The 21979-nt window shown below is 46.4% G+C and overlaps 3 protein-coding genes across 26 annotated transcripts in view; 1 reads left to right on the top strand and 2 right to left on the bottom strand.

Annotated features, from left to right (window-relative positions):
• Positions 1-135: 135 nt before the first annotated feature.
• Positions 136-6342, bottom strand: slain1a (SLAIN motif family, member 1a). 3 transcript variants are annotated; one of them, XM_029136019.3, is made up of 9 exons: positions 5684-6341; positions 4781-4917; positions 3350-3463; positions 2865-2975; positions 2607-2756; positions 2203-2532; positions 1555-1743; positions 1100-1433; positions 136-990 (listed from the first exon to the last, which is right to left on the bottom strand). In XM_029136019.3, exons 1-9 carry the CDS (start codon positions 6133-6135, stop codon positions 915-917), a joined length of 1893 nt encoding a protein of 630 aa, XP_028991852.1. In that variant the 5' UTR covers positions 6136-6341; the 3' UTR covers positions 136-914. The 3 variants fall into 3 exon arrangements, with proteins under 3 accessions (XP_028991852.1, XP_040924722.1, XP_028991853.1); XM_041068788.2 differs by lacking the exon at positions 5684-6341 and adding an exon at positions 5248-5620; XM_029136020.3 differs by lacking the exon at positions 3350-3463 and having other exon boundaries at positions 5684-6342.
• Positions 6343-6567: 225 nt separating this feature from the next.
• scel (sciellin) lies at positions 6568-12891 on the bottom strand. 2 transcript variants are annotated; one of them, XM_029137057.3, is made up of 26 exons: positions 12684-12891; positions 11821-11846; positions 11641-11707; positions 11411-11473; positions 11258-11323; positions 11138-11170; positions 11002-11046; positions 10877-10912; positions 10745-10783; positions 10580-10648; positions 10192-10260; positions 9970-10041; positions 9819-9887; positions 9677-9733; positions 9512-9574; positions 9338-9391; positions 9159-9221; positions 8996-9049; positions 8872-8913; positions 8721-8786; positions 8583-8621; positions 8410-8475; positions 8239-8313; positions 7664-7772; positions 6964-7066; positions 6568-6892 (listed from the first exon to the last, which is right to left on the bottom strand). In XM_029137057.3, exons 2-26 carry the CDS (start codon positions 11831-11833, stop codon positions 6876-6878), a joined length of 1449 nt encoding a protein of 482 aa, XP_028992890.1. In that variant the 5' UTR covers positions 11834-11846; positions 12684-12891; the 3' UTR covers positions 6568-6875. The 2 variants fall into 2 exon arrangements, with proteins under 2 accessions (XP_028992890.1, XP_028992889.1); XM_029137056.3 differs by having other exon boundaries at positions 9338-9394; positions 12684-12889.
• A 2295-nt stretch (positions 12892-15186) lies between these two features.
• Positions 15187-21979, top strand: part of mycbp2 (MYC binding protein 2) — a 44569-nt gene continuing 37776 nt past the window's right edge. For 10 of the 21 annotated variants that reach the window (XM_055505141.1, XM_055505150.1, XM_055505149.1 and 7 more), the window contains exons 1-3: positions 15188-16055; positions 17766-17841; positions 21676-21891. In XM_055505141.1, coding sequence (XP_055361116.1) covers positions 15784-16055; positions 17766-17841; positions 21676-21891 — 564 coding nt within the window. In that variant the 5' untranslated portion in view covers positions 15188-15783. Of the gene's footprint in view, positions 16056-17765; positions 17842-21675; positions 21892-21979 lie in introns of all 21 variants that reach the window. The other 11 variants (XM_055505136.1, XM_055505139.1, XM_055505151.1 and 8 more) reach the window with 2 other exon arrangements.

Genomic DNA, 21979 nt, shown 5'->3' with positions numbered 1-21979 from the left:
TTTGCATATTGAAAACATTTGTTTTGGTTCCACTGTGGTTTGTTTGTTTCAGCTACCTGTAAAGTTGATGAGTAGCACCAGTCTAATCTCTTCAAGTATTTTACCCCCTTTAAAAATATCCAAGAAGGAAAAAAACATATTTCAAAGGCTTTTATTTTTCACTTTAAAAATTCACTTCCGCCTCAAATCCTTGTCAACAGTAAAAAGCATTAGAGCTTTATGTGCAATATCATTGCATTGATAATGTTTACCAAAGAACGTTAAAAAGATTAAGTGCCATGTAAACAATAATGCAAAGATACAAGTCAAATAATAAAATGTGTGCATTTACATTGACAACTGTCATAACTTACTAAAAACAAAGGTCATTTATTTTGATGTGTTAATCATAATTCTGATGATAAGTGCTGAAATGTCCAGCCAATAAATATAAGTAACATGTTTCACACTTCTTAACAGGCACAGGATGAACAAACTTTCCAATTTCAGGTCCAACTGCATATATGACACCGTAGTCTGGTCCAAAATAAAAAGTGCCAAATGAATTAATCACATGAAATCATTTAAAGCATGTACATAGCATCAACTGTTTTCTCTATTATTTCCGCTGGAGAGTAATTCACATTTGTTTAAAGGAAAGCCTTAACTATTCACAAATCAAAAACACGTATCAAACAAGATCTAGTTCACATTAATGTGCCAGAATATTGCCAGGTTGTTATGTTTTCAGTCTGTGTTCCAGCAGTTAGTAGGTTAGAGATCCAGCCTGCTGGACCCATCCTGCCCTCAGTCTGAGTAGTGCTTTAGATAAACGCTAACAGTCTCTCTTTCTCTTGGGCCACAGCCCAAGACTCGGCCTTCGTGACAGCAGAAAGTCAATTCAGTGCACTCGCTGAACTCCCGCTGACCTGGGTTCAGTAGCAGCCATCTTTCCAGCTGCCGTCCCTCAGGGCGCTCAGAGCAGCCAGGCTCTTCGGTGGAGTCAACAAACTGCACATGACCAACAAGAAGAGAAAAAACAAGCACGGCTCAACACAGCGTATTTCACCCATGCAGCACAGTTTCCTTGAACCTCTCGGAAGCTGGCACGCGCCCTCACCTGCGGGGGGCCTGGGCGACCTTACTTGCCCGCGGGACCCCGGTTGTTCCTATGAAGGAGGCCGGGCGGGGCAGGGAGCTGCGGGGGGCCGCCGGCTGGTTGGCGCCGGCCTTGAGGGGCTGTGATAAGAAGCTGCTGCTGGGTTTGAGGGGCTGCGGCAGCGCGGCGCTGCCGGGGACGGAGTGGAGGCTGGTGGAGGTGGACAGAGGGGAGGGGGCCGGGCTCTGCTGGACCGTGGGGCTCACGTAGGCGGTGGCTTTGATCGGCTGCCGCGTGTTAGTGGGGAAGTTCCCCACGCTTTGCACACGCTGACGGAGCTGGCCGGGGGACGGAACTGAAACACAGCATGGGAAGTGCAATTACTGCACTATCAGCAGGAAACAATGCTCTATAGTAACCCATGAATAAAGATAAAGATTAGCCTGATTTATTGATATAGAATAAAAGAGTCTTACTGCAGGACTGGAGACGTGCAAGCCCATTGGACGAGTCAAAGCTCTGGCTGCTTCGCAGGGAGGATATCATTGGCAAAGAGGAAGGGCCGTGGGAAGGTGGGTTGACAGAGACGGCCAGACAAGGAATACTGGGAGCACTGGGCATGCTGGGAGTCTGGATCAGGTTGGGCATGCTTCTCCGTAGCTTGTCTACGCCACCATAGCAACAAACAATGTCAGGTTTTGTAGAAGTCAACTCTATTTGCAGCTGTGAGATTCTTATTGTTAAAGGAATATTTCGTATAGTATAGTTTGAGTTTGAGCTTTTCATTCTCTGTGTTATTTGAGTTGATAACTGTAATAAAAACGTCTAATATATCAGAAATAGGCTGTTTCCACTTGCTCTAATAATTCTGACCCAATTCAGCTAAAAACTACATAAATGTGAAAGTTTCAAACAAACACAGGCTGCAACAGTCCTGCACTGACAGTGACCCAAACCCAAGAAGCTTTAAAAGCCCCGTAATCAAGAGCATCCCTTAAAGCCGCCTTGGCAGACAGAGACGGTCTCGCCAGAAATTAGGGTCAGCTCAAACGTGGGTCATTTCTCAAGATGCCTCCAGCTGTTCAACTGGGTCGCTCATCAAAGAAAGCCTTGTGCGACCTCACCTGCACTGTTCCTGTATGACGCGTACGTTTCCGTGGTGACGCCAGAGGGCCCGGAGCTCGGAGGCAGTCCGCTGAGGGAAAACTGAGGGGCGGCCAGGCTGCTCCGGCAGTCTCTCATGCTGGAGAAGGTGTGCGAATGGGGCAGGCCGCCCCGCTGCATAGACGCCGTGCGGAACAGCCGAGGCTGAGGCGGAGGAAGCTGGTCGTAGCCTTCGTCCTCCTCATCCTCCTCCTCCAGGTCCATCTCGCTGCGCCTGAGCGAGTGCAAGGAGAAGGTGGAGCTGCGCCGACTGACTGTGGCTGAGGTAGAGGCGTAGTCCTGTCTGAGACCTGCATGACGGACGCAGGGCTTAAGAGCTGTTCATCCACCTCAGGTTTGCAGCACACGTTTAGAATCAACTCACTTTCCTCCTGCAGTCGTGCCATGACCTCCACATCTGTCATGTCCTGCAGTTTGTAGCTCATAGAGATGGAGTCGTCCTCCAGCTCTGACACGCCCACCTCACTGTCCAGGGAAGACTGGGGGCTGATGGTCGCGTGGCGCCGACCCGCATCTAGAAACACAGGAGAAGCACGTTCATCTGTTTTATCTCAGGTAACACATTAAACTGCAGAAATAAAAGCCACAGCGCAGAGAAGACGGGTTTTGGGTGAGCTCTTACTGTGGAGAGCGGAGGTGGACAGAAAGGTGGGCGCCCTGTCGCCGAGGCTGCAGCTGGGCCTCAGCGGGAAGGTCGACTGGAGGAAGGACTGGCCAGATGACGGTAACGGGGCTTGAAAGAAGCAAAACACGAGGGATGAGAGGGAGATCCCATCAGTGACCGGCCTAAGAAGCCAAGCAAACCTAACACGCACGTGTCTGCTGAAATCTAACATATGGATGAGCAGGTGGAAGGAGCTGGAAACTGCTTGTCTCAGTCTGTGGGACTCTGTATGACATTATAATCTACCAAATATTTGCTGTAATCTGGCTGTAAACTGCAAGTAACAGGTTGCCTATTGCGGGATTACGTTTACATGCTGAGATCTGGAAGTATTTTGGAAGAAACACGTGTTTTGGGTTTTTTGGGGTTTCGGGACTGAGCATGACCATGTAGTTGCATTATTTGTGCAGTACCAGTGAGAGGTGCATCAGATGTCAGTTTACCTGGGGGCTCGGTTAGTGCAGCGGGTTTAGTGTAAGGCGGGACGGGGCAGCTGAGAGTGGAGAGCCCCTCTATGCAGCTGAACGGGCGGGCGGAGAGTCCTCGCCACCGCTTGGCTGGACACAGAGCGAGGTTAGTCTGAGGCCACGACAGTCACAAACACACACACACACACACACACACACACACACACACGGTTACAGATATTAATCGGCTTCTTTACAGATCAGTATTGATGTTTGACGCGATTGGGTCGCGGCTTGGACAGTAGGACGAGGTCTAACCGACCGCTGCAGCTCGCTGGGCTGAGAGGCAGAGGCTTTTTTTGCAGGGATCTTGGGATAATCAGGGATTGTGCATGTAGGTTAAATCCCACTGACAAAATCTGAATTAGATCTGCTGTGGTTTGGTTTGAGGCATCTACATGTTGACTGCTTTAATTTGATTTTCAAAGTATAGAAAACCAAAACAATGAGAGTCTAGAAATGATAATTCATAATAATTAATGGTTGTGATTGATAAATCACTTCTGAACTCCTGACATGGGCAGTTAGAGAGGCATGAAGGGTGTCAGGACGACAATAAGAGCCGGTTACAGGAAATAGACACGCACCTGTCAGAGTGGAGCGTTTGGTATTCCTCACACAATTAGACTCAAACTCTACTGGACAAAACTCACATTCACAGCAAGTTACACAAACAACGGCTGCTGGGCCTCTGGGACAAGGATGTATTCATGACCCAGAGGACGAGCGCCAGCCTTCGCTCAAAGACCTCGAAGCGCGCACGCACACAAAAAACGCGGCCGCAACAAAAACTGGCATGCGGCACGGGACGGACGAGCGAGAGAGCGAGCGAGAGAGAGAGAGAGAGAGAGAGACGAACAGAGCGGCCTCAAAAACCCAGGTAATGTAAGAGCGGTTACTATGGCAACCATGTCTCAGCGGAGGAGTGCGGAAGCTCTAGAACTGGGTCCAGCAGCGAAATAACACATTGAAGACGGTGGAGTCACGTCAGAAACCAAATGCGCTTCGTCGGTGCAGAGAAAGAAGCTGAAGGTGTCAAAATGTGAGGATGCAGCACCTGTTGGTGATGCGGCACAACGCTGATACCCTGAGCCCCGTCACCCCCTCTGCTAACGATTAACACTGTGGAACTCAGCCCAGCGTCAGCTCCTCCGGGCCGATGCTGCATTACAGCTGCATGGCAGCAAATCCTTCCAGCTGATCTGAACCGTCCTCTGGAGTCGCTGAGTGGGAAGACCTCCAGCGCCGCTAACACGGAAATAATCACCTTATGGGCCCGTGGGCTCAGCTGCCGACCCACACACACGGAGGGTCAGTTAAACGCTCAAACTGAAATCCCGCCGCACGTGGAGAATTTTCATGTGGCAGATTATTATGGCGCCTGCTAATCCCAGGGGTGAGCGGTACCTTGGTCCAGCCTGTGGCAGAAGGTCATCTTGGCCAGCTCCACCTCGGGCCCCGGGTGGTCCAGAACCTGCCTGCACCACTGGAGAGCGCTGGGGACGCTGTGCCCCTGCAGCCGGGCCTTGGGGCTCACGTAGAGCCTGGAAGACACAGGGAGACCCACACGTTAGTCCTGGTTCCTATTGCAAATTTAAACGTCCCACTGGGACCAATAAAAGAACGGAGGCTGGATGCAGCTGTGGTTTATTTGAACATCAATCTGCACCTACAGAGACTTTTATAGTGACAATATTTCTCAGAGAGACACAAAAAAGTCACTTTACAGTAATGGACAGACAACCTCAGTGTTTCAGGTCCATCCATAATCTATCAGAGCTCACCACAGACTAATGCAATTAAATGAAATGAGTTTACAACGCGGCTGTCAGACCTAAACATGGATGGATTCGCACACACAGACCGCCGCTGACCTGCTATGCTGACAACTGGGCCACGGTGTTACACTGAGTCTGTACTGAGCCCGTGGCTGAACGCTGGCTCCCATCAGCGCTGCAGGAGTCAGCGTGAACCCGTCAGACGCACGGCTCCACAGCCGTTCAGCCCGGGGCACAACGCTGCACACAAAGCCAGGCGTCTGATCGCAGTGGGGCTGAAGGGGGGCATTGTTTCTGATTTCATCCCGGGGCTGTCTCACTCTCAACGCGTACCTGCGCCGAGCTTATAGGCTTCTGCACGCGCATCCTCCTCCAGGAGCCCAATCAATAATCAATATTCAGATACATGATAGGGTAGAGGTGCACATGTGTCGGGTCTGTGAGCGGCCTGTAGCATCTATGAGGCTCCAAAACACAGCCAAACGCGCATCACAAAGGCAGCGCTGCACGGGACCACGAACAAAGCGGTTACCAGCTCTCAGCCTCTCCCACGGAGATCACGGCGTCCAAGTCCAACGTCTCGACCTCATCCAGAACAGTCGCGGCTCCGGCGTCGTCGCCGTCCTCCCCGTCGAGGTCGGGAGACGCCGAGCTCGGCTGGAAATAGGCGATGGGCTCGTCGGGCGAACCCGGGACTCCGGCGGCGCACGGATGCGACCGCGTCGGGCTCGCGAGGCCGTATTTCGGGGCGAAGCCGTCCCCCGGAGCCACGGCGGCGCCGCGCGCGCACGCCAGCGGGGTCTGGGGGTGCGGGCCGGCGGCGCGGTTGTTTACAGCGTTCGCCCGCGTCCGCAGCTGCTCGTTCTGCTTCTCCAGCCTCCGCACCAGCTCCTGGAGCTTGATCACCTCCAGCTCCGCGCTGCTGATCTTACTGTTGCCGTTCACGTCCGCCATCCTCCGGGGGCTCGACACCTCTGCGTCCATGCGGGAGAACGCGCACGCAGAGGCCCGCGCGCCCGCACAGGGTCCTGCTCGGTTCAGAGACGGGGTCCAGATCCCCCCGGTCCGGAGCGGCTACACGCACACACACGCAGGCTCACAATGATGCCGCTGCGGCTGGTGTGACTGTACAGCATCCCTCTCATTGGTCAGCGGCTCGCAGCTTAACTCCCATCACACCACCGCTGAGGAAGTTCTTATTTTGGACGCTTTCTGCGCACTCGCACAAATCTAGACTTCTCACCCTCTGATGTATCACCATGAACTCAAGCTCTAATAATGCAAAATTAATGTTATAATTTTTTATCCTTACATATGTTATTGTTATAATAATAAGAAGAATAATGAAGTAGCAGTCACTCATAAAGGAACAGGAACATCCACAACACCAGAATCAGTCATTTGTTTTAGACAAAGGTTTATCAGTTGACTTTATTGCACACAAAAAAGCCCCCGGCCCTGAATATGTCTGCAACGTCATTTTTCACATAAAGGTCCCCGAAAGGCAGCAGGTTTAAGACCATATCAGAAAATACAGAGACAAATATGCCTTAATGTCAGCAACACAGTAAAATCTAGCTGCACCCTGTATTTATGGGAGTACAGCTCTTCTTTGCCCAAACACCCAGATCTAACAGCTTATCAGTGGAAAGAGAATCCAGATCACCCAAAACAGAAGCCGTGATTCCATCATCACACGTGTCCAGCGACGGCTTGGAGGAAGCTCAGCGCCTCCATTTCGCTGCGGAGAAGAGACGTTAAGCTGCAGAACAAGTGGACAGGATGCAGGATGGAGAACGGGTTGTGTGGTACCTCTGGTGGCCTCGAAGCAGTTCTCGCAGTGAACCCTTCGCCTGTAGACCCACATGCTGTCCCCGGCCTTCAGACCGCCCAGATTGTAGTTGCACTCCTCGCACTGTCACAACACACACACACACACACACACACACACACACACACACACACACACATGAGCGGAGAGGCTCCTGCTGAGCCTTCAGCTGCAGCTTCCTGTCGCGTCCTCATACTTGAGGCAGAACGGGAGTTTCCACGGATCTGAGTACAATTACTACTGTGTACTTTCTACTGTACTACATTAGCTGCTATGCTAGGTATTTTGTTACTAGTTCGTTTGTCTTTTTGCAGGTCCTGCTGTTTTTCTCATTATAACTTGCTCCTCCCGTCCCCGTTTGCTATTCACGGCCTCATCAGCAGTGCAGGCTCCAGAGTCCAGTGTCCCGTTGCCAGCTTGCCCACAGACACCCAGGCCTCTTGCCTGTTGTTTCACAATTAGGGACTTTTGTCCGACCTATTTTTTCCAGCAGCCCATAGTCGTGGACCTTCGGACCTTCTTTCCACCCCATTAAACCTGCCGCTCCCTTGTTGTTATCGTGTTGCTGCTACGCCGGACGCCCTCACATTCTGACTGGTTGAATACAGCTTCTACACTTTCCACAGTCACAGCACCTTTAGGTTAATGCATTTTGTGAAAGGGACAAACTGATCTGCTCACTTTGAAGCAGGAAGCGTGACACTTGATGTTCATCTCCTCCAGGACGATCTTGGCGTCACCGGTGAAGGGCTTACGGCAGGAGGTGCACAGGTCCTTCTCAAGCACCGTCCTGTATGTGATGGATACAAAGCATTTATATTATGGTTACAGAACATTAGTCTCATATTTATTATTTCTTGTGTTTCTTGTGTTTCTAATATCTTGTAATAAATGGCCTATATCCAGCAGTTTGGTGAGATCCTGCACAAATGTTCATGGTCTCCAGAAGGTACATCCTAAACAATCATTCTCTTTCATAAGAGTTTTAATTTTGGTTCCTTCATTATTGTTAGACATTTGTTGTAGATAGATAAACACATGAACTGATGTGATCCCACAGCAGAGAAATTAAAATACTGGAACAGCCACAGAAGACAGCAAAGAAAGTTTGCAGGATTGCAAGAAAAAATATCACAAAAAAGAAAAACAAATAAATAAATAAATAATAAAATATGAATAATAATAAAATTAACATATGCACATATTTACAACAACTAAAGCACAACTTTACAGCAGATTCATTTCACTTCTCCTACCTTTCAGGAGATGCATACACATTCTTAATGGATGACCTTGAGTAGATTGGATCTGACAGGATATCGTCCGACCTGCTGTGAGAGTTACAGCGCCGTCAGTCGTGCTTTGCTCCCACGTGTTTGCACACTGATAATAAACCAGGCCAAGTTAAGGTGAACATGAGGGGATACCTGCTGCTGCTCCTGTACACCGATGAGGAGTAGGAGGAGGGGCTGGTGATGCTGGTGTACTCATAGCTGCACAAAGATGGAGTATGTGTAATATTAGAATTAGGAGTATTAGTATGTGGCCCAAACCTATAGTCTACGCTCAGAGAGAACAAAAAGAGAAACAGGTAGTTTACCTGGTGTCTGGTCTGGAGTAGGAGAAGGTTTTATCCGAGCTGTGTGCAAACAGAGCAGATTACAGTATGTTACTGTAAATGAGACCATGAACAGTAATACTGACTAAAAATGAATGACAGACAATAAAACGCTGTCACCTGTAGGGAGACGACACACTAGATGTAGTGGTCCTGGGCAGATAGGTGTCATTAAAGTCATCAGATCTGTAGATAGAATGAAAAAATTACACTTGTGAAAATGCAACCGCTGTGTTTTTGAGAATATACAACATGTAAAAACGTATCTTGCCTTGAGGAGGTCCGAATTGTGGTCGTAGTTTTGACACCATCGCTTGAAGATGAAAATAATTCGGTGCATTTATTAACCAGCTGATGTTCAGAGCTAATCTCATTGTGGATCTGCAGTGACTCACCCACTGGGGCTGCTTCTCACTGTCACAGTCTCAGAGCTGGAGATGCTTGATTTGCTGGAACAAACAAATAATACTTGTCACATAACATTTGATAGTTGAAACAGTAACACTGTAAGTCCTGTGTTTGTTATTGATCCGTATTAATGTGTAGATTCTGTACTACCTGCTCGGGGCGTCGTCCTTGTAGACAGTGGAAAGGCGTGTGTCATAGAGTTTATCCTTAAACCTGCAGAGAGGTCGTTTTAACAAGGGTCAGTCGTTTGTACGGAGACGCTTGGAGATCACGGATCACAGCCTGAACACAACGTGGATGTGCACAACCGTCATTAACAACAAACCCACTCAGTGTCACTGCTGCTCTTCACTGTCACCGTCTCAGTGCTGGAGATGGTTGTTCTGCTGGAATCAAAGTAATATTTGTCATGAAATATTTGATAGTGTGTGTCCTGTACTAAGTATCAGTGGGACTGCATGCAGATGTATGAGCGTAATGTGTAGCTGTATGTTGTGTACTACCTGCTCGGGACATCATTTTTGATAAACCTGGGAAGGAGCGTGTCATAGAGTTTGTCCTCAACGCTGCGGAGAAATCAGGATCATTCCGTTAGATCAGGGCTCAAATGACCGTTACACAACGCGGAACAACCGTCACACAACCTGCACTAACAACAACAAACCTACTTAGCATCACTGCTGCTTTTCACCCTCACAGTCTCAATTGTGGAGATACTTGATTTGCTGTGAAGAAAACAAATACCATAATGTCATTATGTCTAAAAGAGTTCTGTCCAGTTCTGAACAAACACTGTGATAATGGCGGTACCTGTCACTGGGCAGGGGGTCGTCCTTCAGATCTGAGAGGTTGAAGATGTCATCAGATTTGTCCTCAGCGCTGCACAGAAACATGTAGGAGACCGTTTGAATGCGTGTGTGAATTCAAGTCTGCTCTCGTTAACAGTCTGGCAGCTTCTTACTCTTTGGAGCCTGTGATGGTTGTCTCAGTCACTTTGGTTGTTCTGCTTGGGGAGTAGGTTGAATACTGTGGACTGTAAAAAACAAAGTCAGATGAGTCTACAATTATTACTGATGTATCACATGGTGTTAAACATTTAGTTGATTTGAACTGATGTAGGTACAGTTTAACCTTAACTCTTATATTTTATGTGTGTTGATTAGGATGATGTTCTATTTCTTACTCTTTGCTCGAGGCCTTGACTCGTTGGCTGAATGTTTCGGTTGAAGTGGGACTTTTAAGCACAGAAGAGCTGAAAAAGGAAAACAAAACCATATCAACGCTTTAAACACATCTTCACAGTGATCCATACTTTACTTTACCTAAAAAAGTTAATGACAAAGGAACTTGGCCCTTGTCTCCAGAAGGAAACCCCAAATCCAATGCTCTAAACTGATAGTAATGATAGTGATGCTGCCTCCTGTTGGTGCAGAGGAGGCATTGCTCTTTTTTCTTCCTAATGTTTTAAGTTCATTTCAGTCATTTAAAATAGGTACATTAGTTAATACACTCCAACTTATTAAAAACTACTATGAGGAACATATCACTGACGAGGTGAGGACTTTTTCTACCTCACGCTCTCGGTGGTGGTGACGGTGGTCTCACTGGTGCCGTTCTTGGTGATCGTAGTGGTCGTGGTGCTGAAGGAGTAATTAAATAATTACAATGAATTATGACAACAAATTATAACATTACAAATTCATTTAGCTTAATATGAGTGAGTATGTCCTGTGTACCTTGACATTGGCTTCTCTGATATAATAGTCTTGGTTGTGCTGTGGTGATAAAAACAAACAATTGTGATCTTTATTGTTCTTTATGACGGTTGTTCTTTATTTATGAAGCAGAGGACGGATTAGTGAACGTACGTGACAGGAGAATCTGACTTCACGGTTGAATATGAGCTGCATCAAAGGGAGACAGATTATTAGAATGATTTTATGAACACATGAATCCATACTGCTCCTTCACTTGTGTCATTCTAAAAACATACTATTTGGTGGAAGACGTTGTCGTCTTGCTGGATGAAAGGGACCCGCTGGTGGAGGAAAGAACATAAAGTCACAATAAAGTCTGGCTCAAACTACAGGAACTAACAAAAACTACCACCGTACTGAATAAATGCTAACCTGCTCTTTAAATCATCCGGACTTCCCCCAAACCTACAATGACAATATTTCCATGAATGCTTTGATTATTTGATCTATTATAAAACATCTGTAAAGATGCCAGCAGACCAAAAAGCTCACCTCTTGGAGAGAGACTGCACAGACGTTGACGTGGTTTTAGTTCTGGTAAGTTCATCACCATCAGGACTATGAGCAGGACACAGCAGAATAAATAATTAACTCATGCTCCTTCTTTTTTACATTGCACCCAGTCGCCATGGCAACGCGCTTTACCTCACAAGCGTTTCGCTGGATGTGTTCCCCTTTAGAACAGACCTGCCAAAGTTTGGATCTTGCCTGAAAGAAGGAAGAATGGGCAGCAGGTTAAGCAGCCATGCTGCTGGTGGGGAGATGACTCAGACGAGACTAGACGCAGGAATGCAGAACATAAACCTAAACAACTGGAGCACACCCAACATTTTTGTCATTTCCTGTGTGCAGCAGTTACGGTTTGTGTGACTTACTCCACAGTGTCCTCTGACTTATTGGCCCTTCTGATCCAGCTGTTGTCTTGCAGCAGGTTTGTCTTAGCTGCAAACGCGGCGAGAACAATCACACATGAAAATTACACTAATGCACTATTAAAAGTTGATAAAAGTCAAAACTAGCATGTTTGGACATGTGGCTGTTTCCCCAGTACTCACAAGACTTGCTCATGTTGCCGTTTCACCTGTGGGTTCAAAGAGCAGAGGAGAGGATTCAGCACTGATCACACACACATGTTGTGACCGCGTCATGTACTGGGTTAGTCACTGGGCCGGCAGGTGTCTGAGCTGAAATTCTGCTCAACCCCAAACTAAACTGGTTTGTCTTGATCTGAACCCACATCAAGACACACCCGGCCTCCAAACATACTGTGCCATTGTCAGCTAAACAGAGGGGCATACAGGCGACGCGGCACCAAGCGCCCGCCACGAAGACGTGCACGTACGACTGCATCATCGCTGCTCCACTAACACTGAAGCTTCACTCCTGCAAGTCACAACTGTAAACTAATTAACAGGCAGAAAAGCTTAAACAGCTCCTAACCGTGGGTTCAGCGCTGGGTGTGTCGCTAATATTTTAGCCTGTTTGGAGACTGTGCTGATGACAGTTAAGGAGCTGAAACAATAAAGACGCTGCTGCATTCAAACAACCTGAAGTGAAAACAGTTAATCTGTCTGGCATTGCTCAGTTTGTTTCTACTTATCACCTGTTTAAAGGTTTTTTAGGGACGTGTTTATCTGTTTAAGTTTCTGTGGCTGAAGAAATTTCAGAGCTGCTGTGATGTTTGTAAAATCCCATTAATAGCAGTTGTAATTATAAAGAATATTGAAGTAAAACTACAAACAAAATAAATTTTGTAATGAACACATAGCTGAATTTTGACTTATATGATAAAATAAATATATAATAAATAAATAAATATAGGATTATAATATATAAATGCCTATATTATACTGCACGGTCAACCCAGACATTAAGATGGAAGCGAGATGACATAAGAGTGAAAAGCAGTGGTACGTACCTGTACGGGACTCTCTGCACAGACACTACGCTTCGGGTGCAAACGCCTGTTTTCCACCATGGGTCTGGAGACACCGAACCATTCCGTCTAATTTAAAGTCAAGGGAGGCGATTTCTCCAACACCCAGGGGAGTGGCTCCACACAACAATCAAGGGACGCTCTCATTCACGCCACAGCTTTCCTCCCCTGTCGTCACGAGTCATGCCTGGATCATTACTATTCTGTGTGTGAGTGAGTTACAAAAATGAACTTGGGTGGAGTTGAGAAGGACCTGCAAATCAGCATAGATGTCAAGGAAGCAGAACGACGACATGGGTTTGGGCCTTTGGGACAGAGATGATTATGAGCATGACACCTCCACTATAATAAACTGTTCATGTCTTTGATTTTTAATGATCCTGTGTATGACGGGACTCTTAAGTCATACGCTGCTTCTTGCATATGCAATATAAATATCTCATTAACGCTTTAATGCCATAGCTGGCTGACAGCGGACTTTGACACGTGCTAGTAAAAACACTGATAGTATCAACATGACTGTCGCTTTCTTTCCTGAGGTCTGTGATGTGTTATGACATAAGACGGCTGTCTGCACCTCTCAGTGTAGGTCTCACCACCTTCTTAAATACTGAAACATTATGAAAAATGTCCCACGACAGTTTCTGCACAGATCTCCTTATTATAAAATATTGCTATATTACAGGCACTAATGTTGGCTTTTTACTCCACTCCGTCATTTGGTGAGAAAAAATTCCTCTTCAGATATTTTCTTTTTAAATGTTCTAGTAGTGGTGGACCTGTCCATCTCCAGTGGATTCCAGAGATCAGTGCCTGAGCTTGTGAGCATGTTTGTGAGAGGTACAGGAGTTAGTGATAGTGTCCCAGCGTAAAGGACCATTAGCCTTGAACTATGCCTGTGACAGACTTTATAACTGGGAGTGGCTGCTCTCCGCCTATTAACAGGTATGCAGCGTGCATAGCGGGCTGGGGTGTGACAGCATGGCAGCGGGAGGTGAACCCCTCCCAGGTGTGACAGCGTGAGAGGAATGCAGACTCCTCTGGAATGGCCACCGTGCTATGCTGAGAGCAGATTTACCATAAAAACATGCCGATGCCAACAGGCATCTGCAAATATCACATTCCAGAGGAGGCGGAACATGTTCAATCACTTCCGTTTAAGTGAGTCACCAACACGCTGGTCCTGATAAGTTTAATCAAAGGCCTGTTCCCTTCCACCCTCCTGTGTGGCTGTATACATTCATTAAATAGCACACTGGGGGGTGCTAGAGCCACATTATCAGTGATCACAATACTGGTTGTTCAGCTGGATTCAAACGGATGAATGTGGTGAGTTCCAAACACGTACATGTGTCCCGGTGTGTTTGCTGTTGATTAAAGGAGCAGAGATCACTGGAACCTGTTCTATTGTGACTCCTAAAAGCAACACAAGACAATACAGGACTCAGTGAACGACCTGTGGAGGGTGAAACAGTGAAGGAAGCAGTCTCTCTGTCTGACCTGAAATAAAATAGAGAGTATTTTCTATATAAAAGTACAGGAAACATATTTAATCTCTACTTGAGCTTGTGTTTGTTGTGTGGCCAGTCACGTGACGTTGGATCTTCTTTACCTCCTGCCTGGACCGATCGCTCCAAGTTAGGCAGGGGTTGTCATACAGCGCTCTGAGGCTCTGCACCGTAACTGATGCAGGCTTCCTGGGTTGCTATGAGAAGAGAACGTAGACCAAGCCCTCTCCTGTCATTGGGCTACTGCAGTGCCTCGCAGCCAATAAAGCACCGCTTGGACCTGTGTACACCGCTCTCCCTACATAAATGCAAATGTGCATCCACATCCACATACATCTATACGACCTGTCGTGAATAGACGCCATATATTAATTTGGCAGCAGAGACATTCACTTGAAAGCACGTTGAAAAACATACTTCGTATATATTTTACATGACACATTATGTGTATAAATATGAAGCCTGCATCCACCTGTGTTGCATTATATTGCACATTCGCAATCATTCCCTACTAATTCTACACACTTGACCCTGAAGTGTTTTCACCTGCCTGCAGAGTTGAATGATCCCCATCAGACGTGCTCGTAGTTGTGCGGTGCATCCCGTAGGCACTCCAGTATTCATATGCAATTTGAATCATACAACAAACAAACAAACAAACAAACACACGAACATGTCCTTTTGCTGTAGGTGCACCAGTGGCCACTCCGGACACTGATCACTATGACAGGCTGCTTCGAGAATCTTATAAATCACAAGGGAGAAAGTGTGAGCTCCACAGTCAAAGCATCCTCAACATAATGCAACATTGTTTCGGCGGTGACATCAGAGCTTCAGCCGCTACGCAGCATTTGATCAAACTATGTCTGTGCCAATTTTAGAACAAATCTGGGAGGGGCCCTTTGCCTCTAAACACAATAAATGCCCAAATTCTGACCCGGCACATTGTGCTCAATTATCCCTTTAACGGCGATCCTGCGTGTTGTGCTTTCTGCCGTCTCTTGTCTTGTCATCGACCTGTATTCGAAGCGAATCGCAGCTAGACGGCCGGGCACAGGGGAGGTGGTCGCCGGCGCGGAGCAACGATAGCACGGCTCGGCTCGGCTCGGCTCGCTCGTGAAAATATCCCGGCATGCCAGCGACGCAGCGCTCCGCCGGGGAGGGAGGGATGATGGAGCTAAGATGGCAGCCCAACTGAGGGTGCTGCCGCTCCGGGGTCAAGACGCACAGGGACGAATCGAAGCCCACACTCGACACGGCGGCGTTCGGAAATAAGCGCTGTTTCTGCCGTTCTGCGAGGGGACCGGCGATGGCCTGAGAGGACGTGTTTTCAGGGGGCGACCACCGTGCTGACGCTGTGGCCGGATCGGGAGACTGTAGCGCCACCACAGAGCCTGCAATTTGCGCTTATAATAACCGGGGACCGTGGATAGTAATCGTGGTATTACTGCAACTCGGAAGGGACATCTCGGGTGAAATGTGGCGGATTTAATGACAGCTGCCTCGCGTCTGATGGCTGGATATCATCCAGCTGTGGTGTCTTTTGTGTGATATATGCATTGTTCTCCAAAACGATGATGTGTGCTGCTGCGGCAGCGGCTGCCGGTGGAGGGATTCTGCCCTCCTCATCGCCGTCGATGGGGCTGGGTGTCAGGGTCATTTCTGGAGCAGGAGCCGATCTCTCCAACGTCGGTTCGGGCATGGGTCCATGTCCGACACCCGGAGCCCAGTCGGACTGTCGGACTCGGTACCAGCTTTTACTCTCAGGGCGAGCGCTGGCGGAAAGATACAGGCGGATTTATACAACCGCTATCAACGATAAAGAGCAGGGGATAAATCAAGGAAGGTGAGTGGCTCTAGTGAACATCGGGGCTAACGCGATACCCAGGCTACGCTAACAGGCTGGTGTCATCTGTGTAGCTTACTATGCTAACAACCGCAAGCTAACATTAACCCTTAACGGTGGCTGGCAAGATAAGCTAACTTAAGCGTCAGCTGCGACCAAGTTACTGCTCTTTCTAATTAATAACCAAATGACGCATTTGTCATGTTAGACGCCTTTTAAAACTTTATGCCCCCTCTACAATGTTTGTGCAACATTTAATGGGGATCAGCGTGCTAGGTAGCGTTCTGGCGTTGACTTCCCTAGCTTCCCTTTTCCAGCATTAACGTTAGTTCACCCTAGCGCACCCCGGGTTCTCCTCCCAGACGGTGTCACTGTAATAAAACCACCACACAACGAGACAGTATCGAGTAAAGTGCACAATCAGCACGACTTTAAGTCCGGAAACAAGCTAGCCGGCCGCCAGTCACGACAGCACTTTAATTTGTTATGACTAACATTAGTAGCTACCACCCAGCTAGCTAAACGTAAACAAACGTGCTACTTGCAGTGCCTCTGCTGATTTTTCGTGAAACGAGTCTAAATCCTAACTTCTGTGGTTGTCAGCATTGTTTACAGTAGCCAGTCATTTCATGTAATTTAATGTGTCGTTTATAAGATGGGTGTATTTAGGCCTTACGGCGTCACTGCCTCAGTAGCCATTAGCTAACGAAGGCTGAGCAGCATCAGCCCCAGTCCAGATTATTTTACTGTAGATCACGTATTTGTAGTTCTGTGCGGTTGCAGCTGATTATGGCCAGATATACACCACGACACACGATAAATGTGGCGTGTTGCTTCTGAACAGACACTTGATCGACACATGCTGGGAGGTTATTGAACTGCTTTGCTTCTCTGGCAGTTACGTCATTGTAGTCGCTCAGGTTGTACGCGGAGTAGCAGCATCCTCCCTCACACGCCAATCAAAAGCTCCACAGTGGCATTAAAATTAGCATCTCCTGCTAATTTTTAATTCATGAACTGAAATATAGGGGAAAAGAAACTGTTGAGCATATTGATAGGTCAGTTCTTCATAACGCCCTCATTTAATACGAACACATGTGTTCAGCCCCTGAGAATAACTAATACGATGTGTTTGAGGCTCCTGTGGTTGTGAGTGGCACAGGAAATGCTGCACGACTAGAGGAGTGGATTTACTCTGCCACCAACCGATGCAAGTGTCACGCAGTCAGCCAAGAAACCGAAACAGAAACGAGACCGTCCTCTGCATGTGGGCAACGATGCAAATGATGGTTATTCAACTGTAAAATTAGCAGTTACAGCACTAGTCAGGTACATGTGAAGCTGATTTACCCATTTGACCAGCTGCACTAGCGGGTTCTGTGTGTTTGAGATAGTCAGCCTGTCAACCTGATTTCACAGAGTTCAAAGCTTGCCAAACCAAACCTCTGCTTACTTTTGAAGCTTCGGCAACATGTGTAGCACTAAATTTAGAGCCATCTCTGACACATCCAAACACATGTACGTGACTTTGCTGCGAGATGAAGACGAAGCAAATGAGAACATTACTAGCTTTCTTTTTTAACCCTGTGACTGGTTTGGCAAGAATGTGTAGGCCACTGGGTACGTAGCCTCCCATCCTCCCCACATGACCCTCTTTGATCTGTGTTTTACTTTAACCATTGCAACACTGACTGATCACTGCGTTTTCAGGGGGAAGAAAGCTTTGAGCAAGAAAAAGCTGAAAAGACGACAGAAGATCAAATCAAAAGTCAAGTCAAGAACAAAGGTAACAGATGCCTTCATGTTAAAATCTTACACTTGTCTCATGTAACGCTACAACTGCTGTGTTTGTATTTGAAGATTATTACCAGATTTGTTTAAAGGTGTCGTGGGGTGAAGGCGACAAATAAGTATATTATTTAGAGCCAAGTTGAGATTTCTTTTAAATAATTATATTTCACTATACTACCTTGTGCAATTCTGAAGCTGAAGAGGTGGATCAACACAATGTGAGACACATGGGAGTGGCTCAGGCTTCCGCACGATGGCTGTGTTGCCGAGCGACCTAATGTGTTCCAAATCTCCACGGCAACAGTCGCTTGCCTCCATCTCCTTCATTCAAAGATGGATGCTAGACTGAGAGGATGTTGTTGTTGTTGTTGTTGTTGTTGTTATGCTTTGGTCTTTGCTGGAGATTTTGCATGGATGGATGCAGGTTCACTAGTCCATTATCATTCTATGTCAACAAATCCATTCGCAGCCTGCTCAGTGGTTGTTTTGTAATAATGTTAGTCACTGAGATTTAACTTGCAAATGTGAACCATGTGATGTGGCAGTAGCAGAGGTGGACAGAAGCTGTATTTCTTTGTCATCTTTTCTCTACTCCTGTCAGGCAGTGCAGTCAAGAGTGGCAAGTGGGTTGGTTCGGTTCTAGGTTAGGTTTAGGATAAATTGTTCAGCGAGTGGCTGTATCTGTTCTTCGTCTTTAAAGACGGGAACTTGAGCGGGAGGCCAGGCTAGCAGGCTGGCAAAAACGTGGGTTGTTACACAGGCTGTGTTTGTACGTGGTGTTCTCACTCTTGCTCTGTCACACCTCTCACCTCAATGTAGTCAGACAAGTGTGTGGTTTCAAAGGGCCCTCTTTTCCCTCTTTGTCTGCTGTGTGAAAGTAGAGTCTGAACAAAAAGACAGAGTATAAACACTCATCATCCTCATTGAGAGGATGATATAATGTCTTGTGTACAGGCTGCTATGTGAGTTTTCTTTTTCAAAACTGTAATTATATTAACCTGTCATGGTACAAAATGGATAATGTCATAAATGATAATATCCTTATAATCTTTGTAGAATTTCTGAAGTCTGTTTGACAGTAGTGATGCATATGTAGTGTTGTTCTTTTCAAAGCCAATTTGATTAGAAATCACTTTAATAAGTGCATTGGCAGAAATAAAGTTCCTATGAGTACTTTACTAAATGAATCATTAATGTTGTTCTCAGCACGACTGTGAACGACTCTTTGAACTTTGGGAGGCTTCCACTCCTGCTCCACTTACTAATGAACCCAGCCCACAGCTCATACTCATTTTTATTTTATTTTCAGAAAATACTATTTGTGTTTTTGCATTACGAATTGGTTTTAATTGTAAAATGAATGAAAATTAAACTGAATGTGTGCAGTCTCACGAGTCAGCAATCGGCATCTCCTAGAAATGACCGGCATTATCTAGATACATACTGTATTGGAGTTCCTCTAAATGGTAAAGATTGAGTTTGGTCTTAGGATATCATAATATTCATATGGCGACATCTGCACAGATGGAATGCCCTCTTTCAGCTGCCATGCTTGTGTTAAACATTGATTGCTGAACCAAAAAGGTGCATCGTATTATTGCTTATAGAAGACTGCATTGGATCGGATGTCCTCAACCCTGTGGTGCAAACAGGTTAAAAGCTGTGCCTGGATACACAAGAATTAGAGATGACAAAGAACAATGCATTACTCAAATCATAGCGTTGGGCATTAATTTCTCTAGAATACAAAGATGCAGCAATGGCTGGAGAACCCAGAGGAACATTTTACAAGTAGCAATACAGATTTCTTGAGAATTTGATTTTTAACTTGTTCCCAGTTCAGAATCCAAATAGGTAAGATAGGTTAAATGCTGAAAGCATGGTAACATGCTGTTTAGTCATGTGCAAAAATTAAATGCAAACTAATACGAAAGTGGCTGCTGCATTTCAAGATAACAACCTGCAGTACTCTCATACTAGTATTAAAAAAAGGAAAGATGAAACAATTTTAATTGTTATTTGATTTTAATAAATTGGTTCTATCATTTAGCTTCATATCAAGCAATTTAAACAAATGTGAAAATTATCATTGTCATCATTTCCCCAGAATGTGAGTCTTACAATTATTTTAAGGTATGCATGTGAGAGTCCCAGTTTTTTGGGCATTATTCATTGTAGGTAGTGCAGTTTAATGTGCCTCGGCAAGTCAACTGGAGTGTACAGTGTTATACACGTTTGTATTATTTAACAGCACAACCGTTCAACCGCCCTGGAGAAAAGGTTTCAAAGGCACCATCTGAAGTGCTCAGGGCAGACTTCATCAGAGTGTATCGAAATCCATTTATTTATGGGCTGATAGTTGAGCTGTTAAAGCCAAGTAGACTAGAGAAATGATGAGATTCTTCTTCTTTGGTTTAACTTATACTCTACTTTCTTTAGCTAGCTTCTGTTTCCTGAGAAACGCTGTGCTGTGTGCTACTGTAGAGCAGGAGAGCCGTAGACATTGCTGTTAGATGGGTGGGGAGCCGATACCCTCCCAGCTGGTTGAAGCTGGGAGTGAATGATCTCTCTCCCCAAACAGATGACATCATCCCCTGTGATTGCGATGCCAAAAGCACAACACTGCAAAAGAGTCAGTGCCAATCAATATGATTCCCCTAAAGGCTACCTCATGGTTGTAGTTAAAAAGACTGTGCTTGATGGTCTGAAGAAAGCTTATTAATTAGTCTATCAAGTTTCTCTGGAGTGTAGTTTCTGTAATCATAATGATTATTCTCATGTAAGTGCCTAATTGTTGTTGTCATGATTTCATTGTAGATCTTCTCTGTTGCCTTATCCATCTAATTTCTTTCAATAAGGTACAGTAGGACACAATGCATGTGGTGTAGAAGAGTTCAGTAGCTCACTTTAAACCAAAGCCTCTGAAGTGAACATGAAGTTAAAGCAGCATCTTAAAAAATCCTTCAACAAAATCTGTGATAGTGTGTTTAACTTACAGTACAGACTGAGCTACTAAAAGTGAATATGTTTAGGAGACAACAAACTAAGGAGAGTGTCAGTAACTAGACTTGATGACGGTTTCAGGACAGATTGATCCGGTTTTACACTAATCGCTCACTGTTCCAAGTCAGACGGCAAACAGCTTCTGCCTGGAATACCTTGGGTTTACTTGAGGGCGATGGGCTCTTGAGAACTGGATGCGACTGTCCTCAAAAAGCCAGACTCTGTCAGGACGACACCACTTTCACGCTTGGTGGACTTGGCCAGTGATTTACTGTGATTTCTGTATGTGCACTGAAGGCGTTTTCAGACATTCACCGCATCGCTGAACCTATATCCACACGCCTAGAGAAGCTTTATGTGTGGACACAGATGTCTAAAGCAGTTGTAACGGACAATAAGTAGAATTGTCCGTGTCAGCTCTCTATTACAAAGTCGGTGTAATGTCGGGTTGAGCCCATGTGTGAAAAGAGCAGGTTATTGTCCGTGCAATTCACAGCGAGCAAGTGGGTGTGTTGACAATGTTCCTGTCATGCAGTGTGATGCTTTGATGCGCTGTAAACAAGTCCAGCCTCCTATACACTTTAACCAGATGTCACTGCTCAACTTCCGAAATAATGTGACCCTTTAAAGTTTCATCCTAGCAACCAACAGTGGCTGCATAATGTTTAAATTAAAAAAGCCTGTCAGAAAAGGGAGCTATGGATGTAGTCATGAGAATTAAACTTGATTTTAAATTGTTGTGATGTGCTAAGTAGCTTATCGATGCACCCATGATACCCCTGTGGTCACCAAGGTTTTGCTGACCACCTCCACTGTTTTTCCACAGGCTGAGAGTCTAGATGGAGCTCTCTGCGTGCCGGACATCAAGCTGCACAGCAACCCGTCTGCATTCAACGTCTACTGCAATGTGCGACACTGCGTCCTGGACTGGCAGCAGAGGGAGGCCTCCCTAGCGCTGGCCTCCAGGAGCTCTGTGCAGAGCGGCGACTCCGACAGCGAGGAGGAGGAGGAGTACCGCGAGCCAGCCGTGAAGCTGCCAAAGGTGCGGGCACGGGGTGGTCCTGGCTGCGTGTGCAGTGGTACAGGCCTCGGTATCACAGCGGGAAACAGCCTGCGCTTATTATCTTGAG

The sequence above is a fragment of the Betta splendens genome, chromosome 21, assembly GCF_900634795.4.
Source record: "Betta splendens chromosome 21, fBetSpl5.4, whole genome shotgun sequence".
Lineage (NCBI taxonomy): Eukaryota > Metazoa > Chordata > Actinopteri > Anabantiformes > Osphronemidae > Betta > Betta splendens.
Note: the sequence above shows the minus strand (reverse complement) of the source record. Positions and strands in the feature narration are given on the sequence as shown.

Coding starts and splice junctions, on each gene's coding strand:
- slain1a (XM_029136019.3), bottom strand. CDS start 6,135: ATGGACGCAGAGGTGTCGAGCCCCCGGAGGATGGCGGACGTGAACGGC. Junction 4,918..5,683: donor GTGGGAGAGGCTGAGAGCTG/GTAACCGCTTTG, acceptor TGTGTCTTCCAG/GCTCTACGTGAGCCCCAAGG. Junction 2,976..3,349: donor TGCACTAACCGAGCCCCCAG/GTAAACTGACAT, acceptor GCTTCTTTCAAG/CCCCGTTACCGTCATCTGGC.
- scel (XM_029137056.3), bottom strand. Junction 11,171..11,257: donor GTGCAGTCTCTCTCCAAGAG/GTGAGCTTTTTG, acceptor TTGTCATTGTAG/GTTTGGGGGAAGTCCGGATG. Junction 9,734..9,818: donor GACCCCCTGCCCAGTGACAG/GTACCGCCATTA, acceptor TTTTCTTCACAG/CAAATCAAGTATCTCCACAA.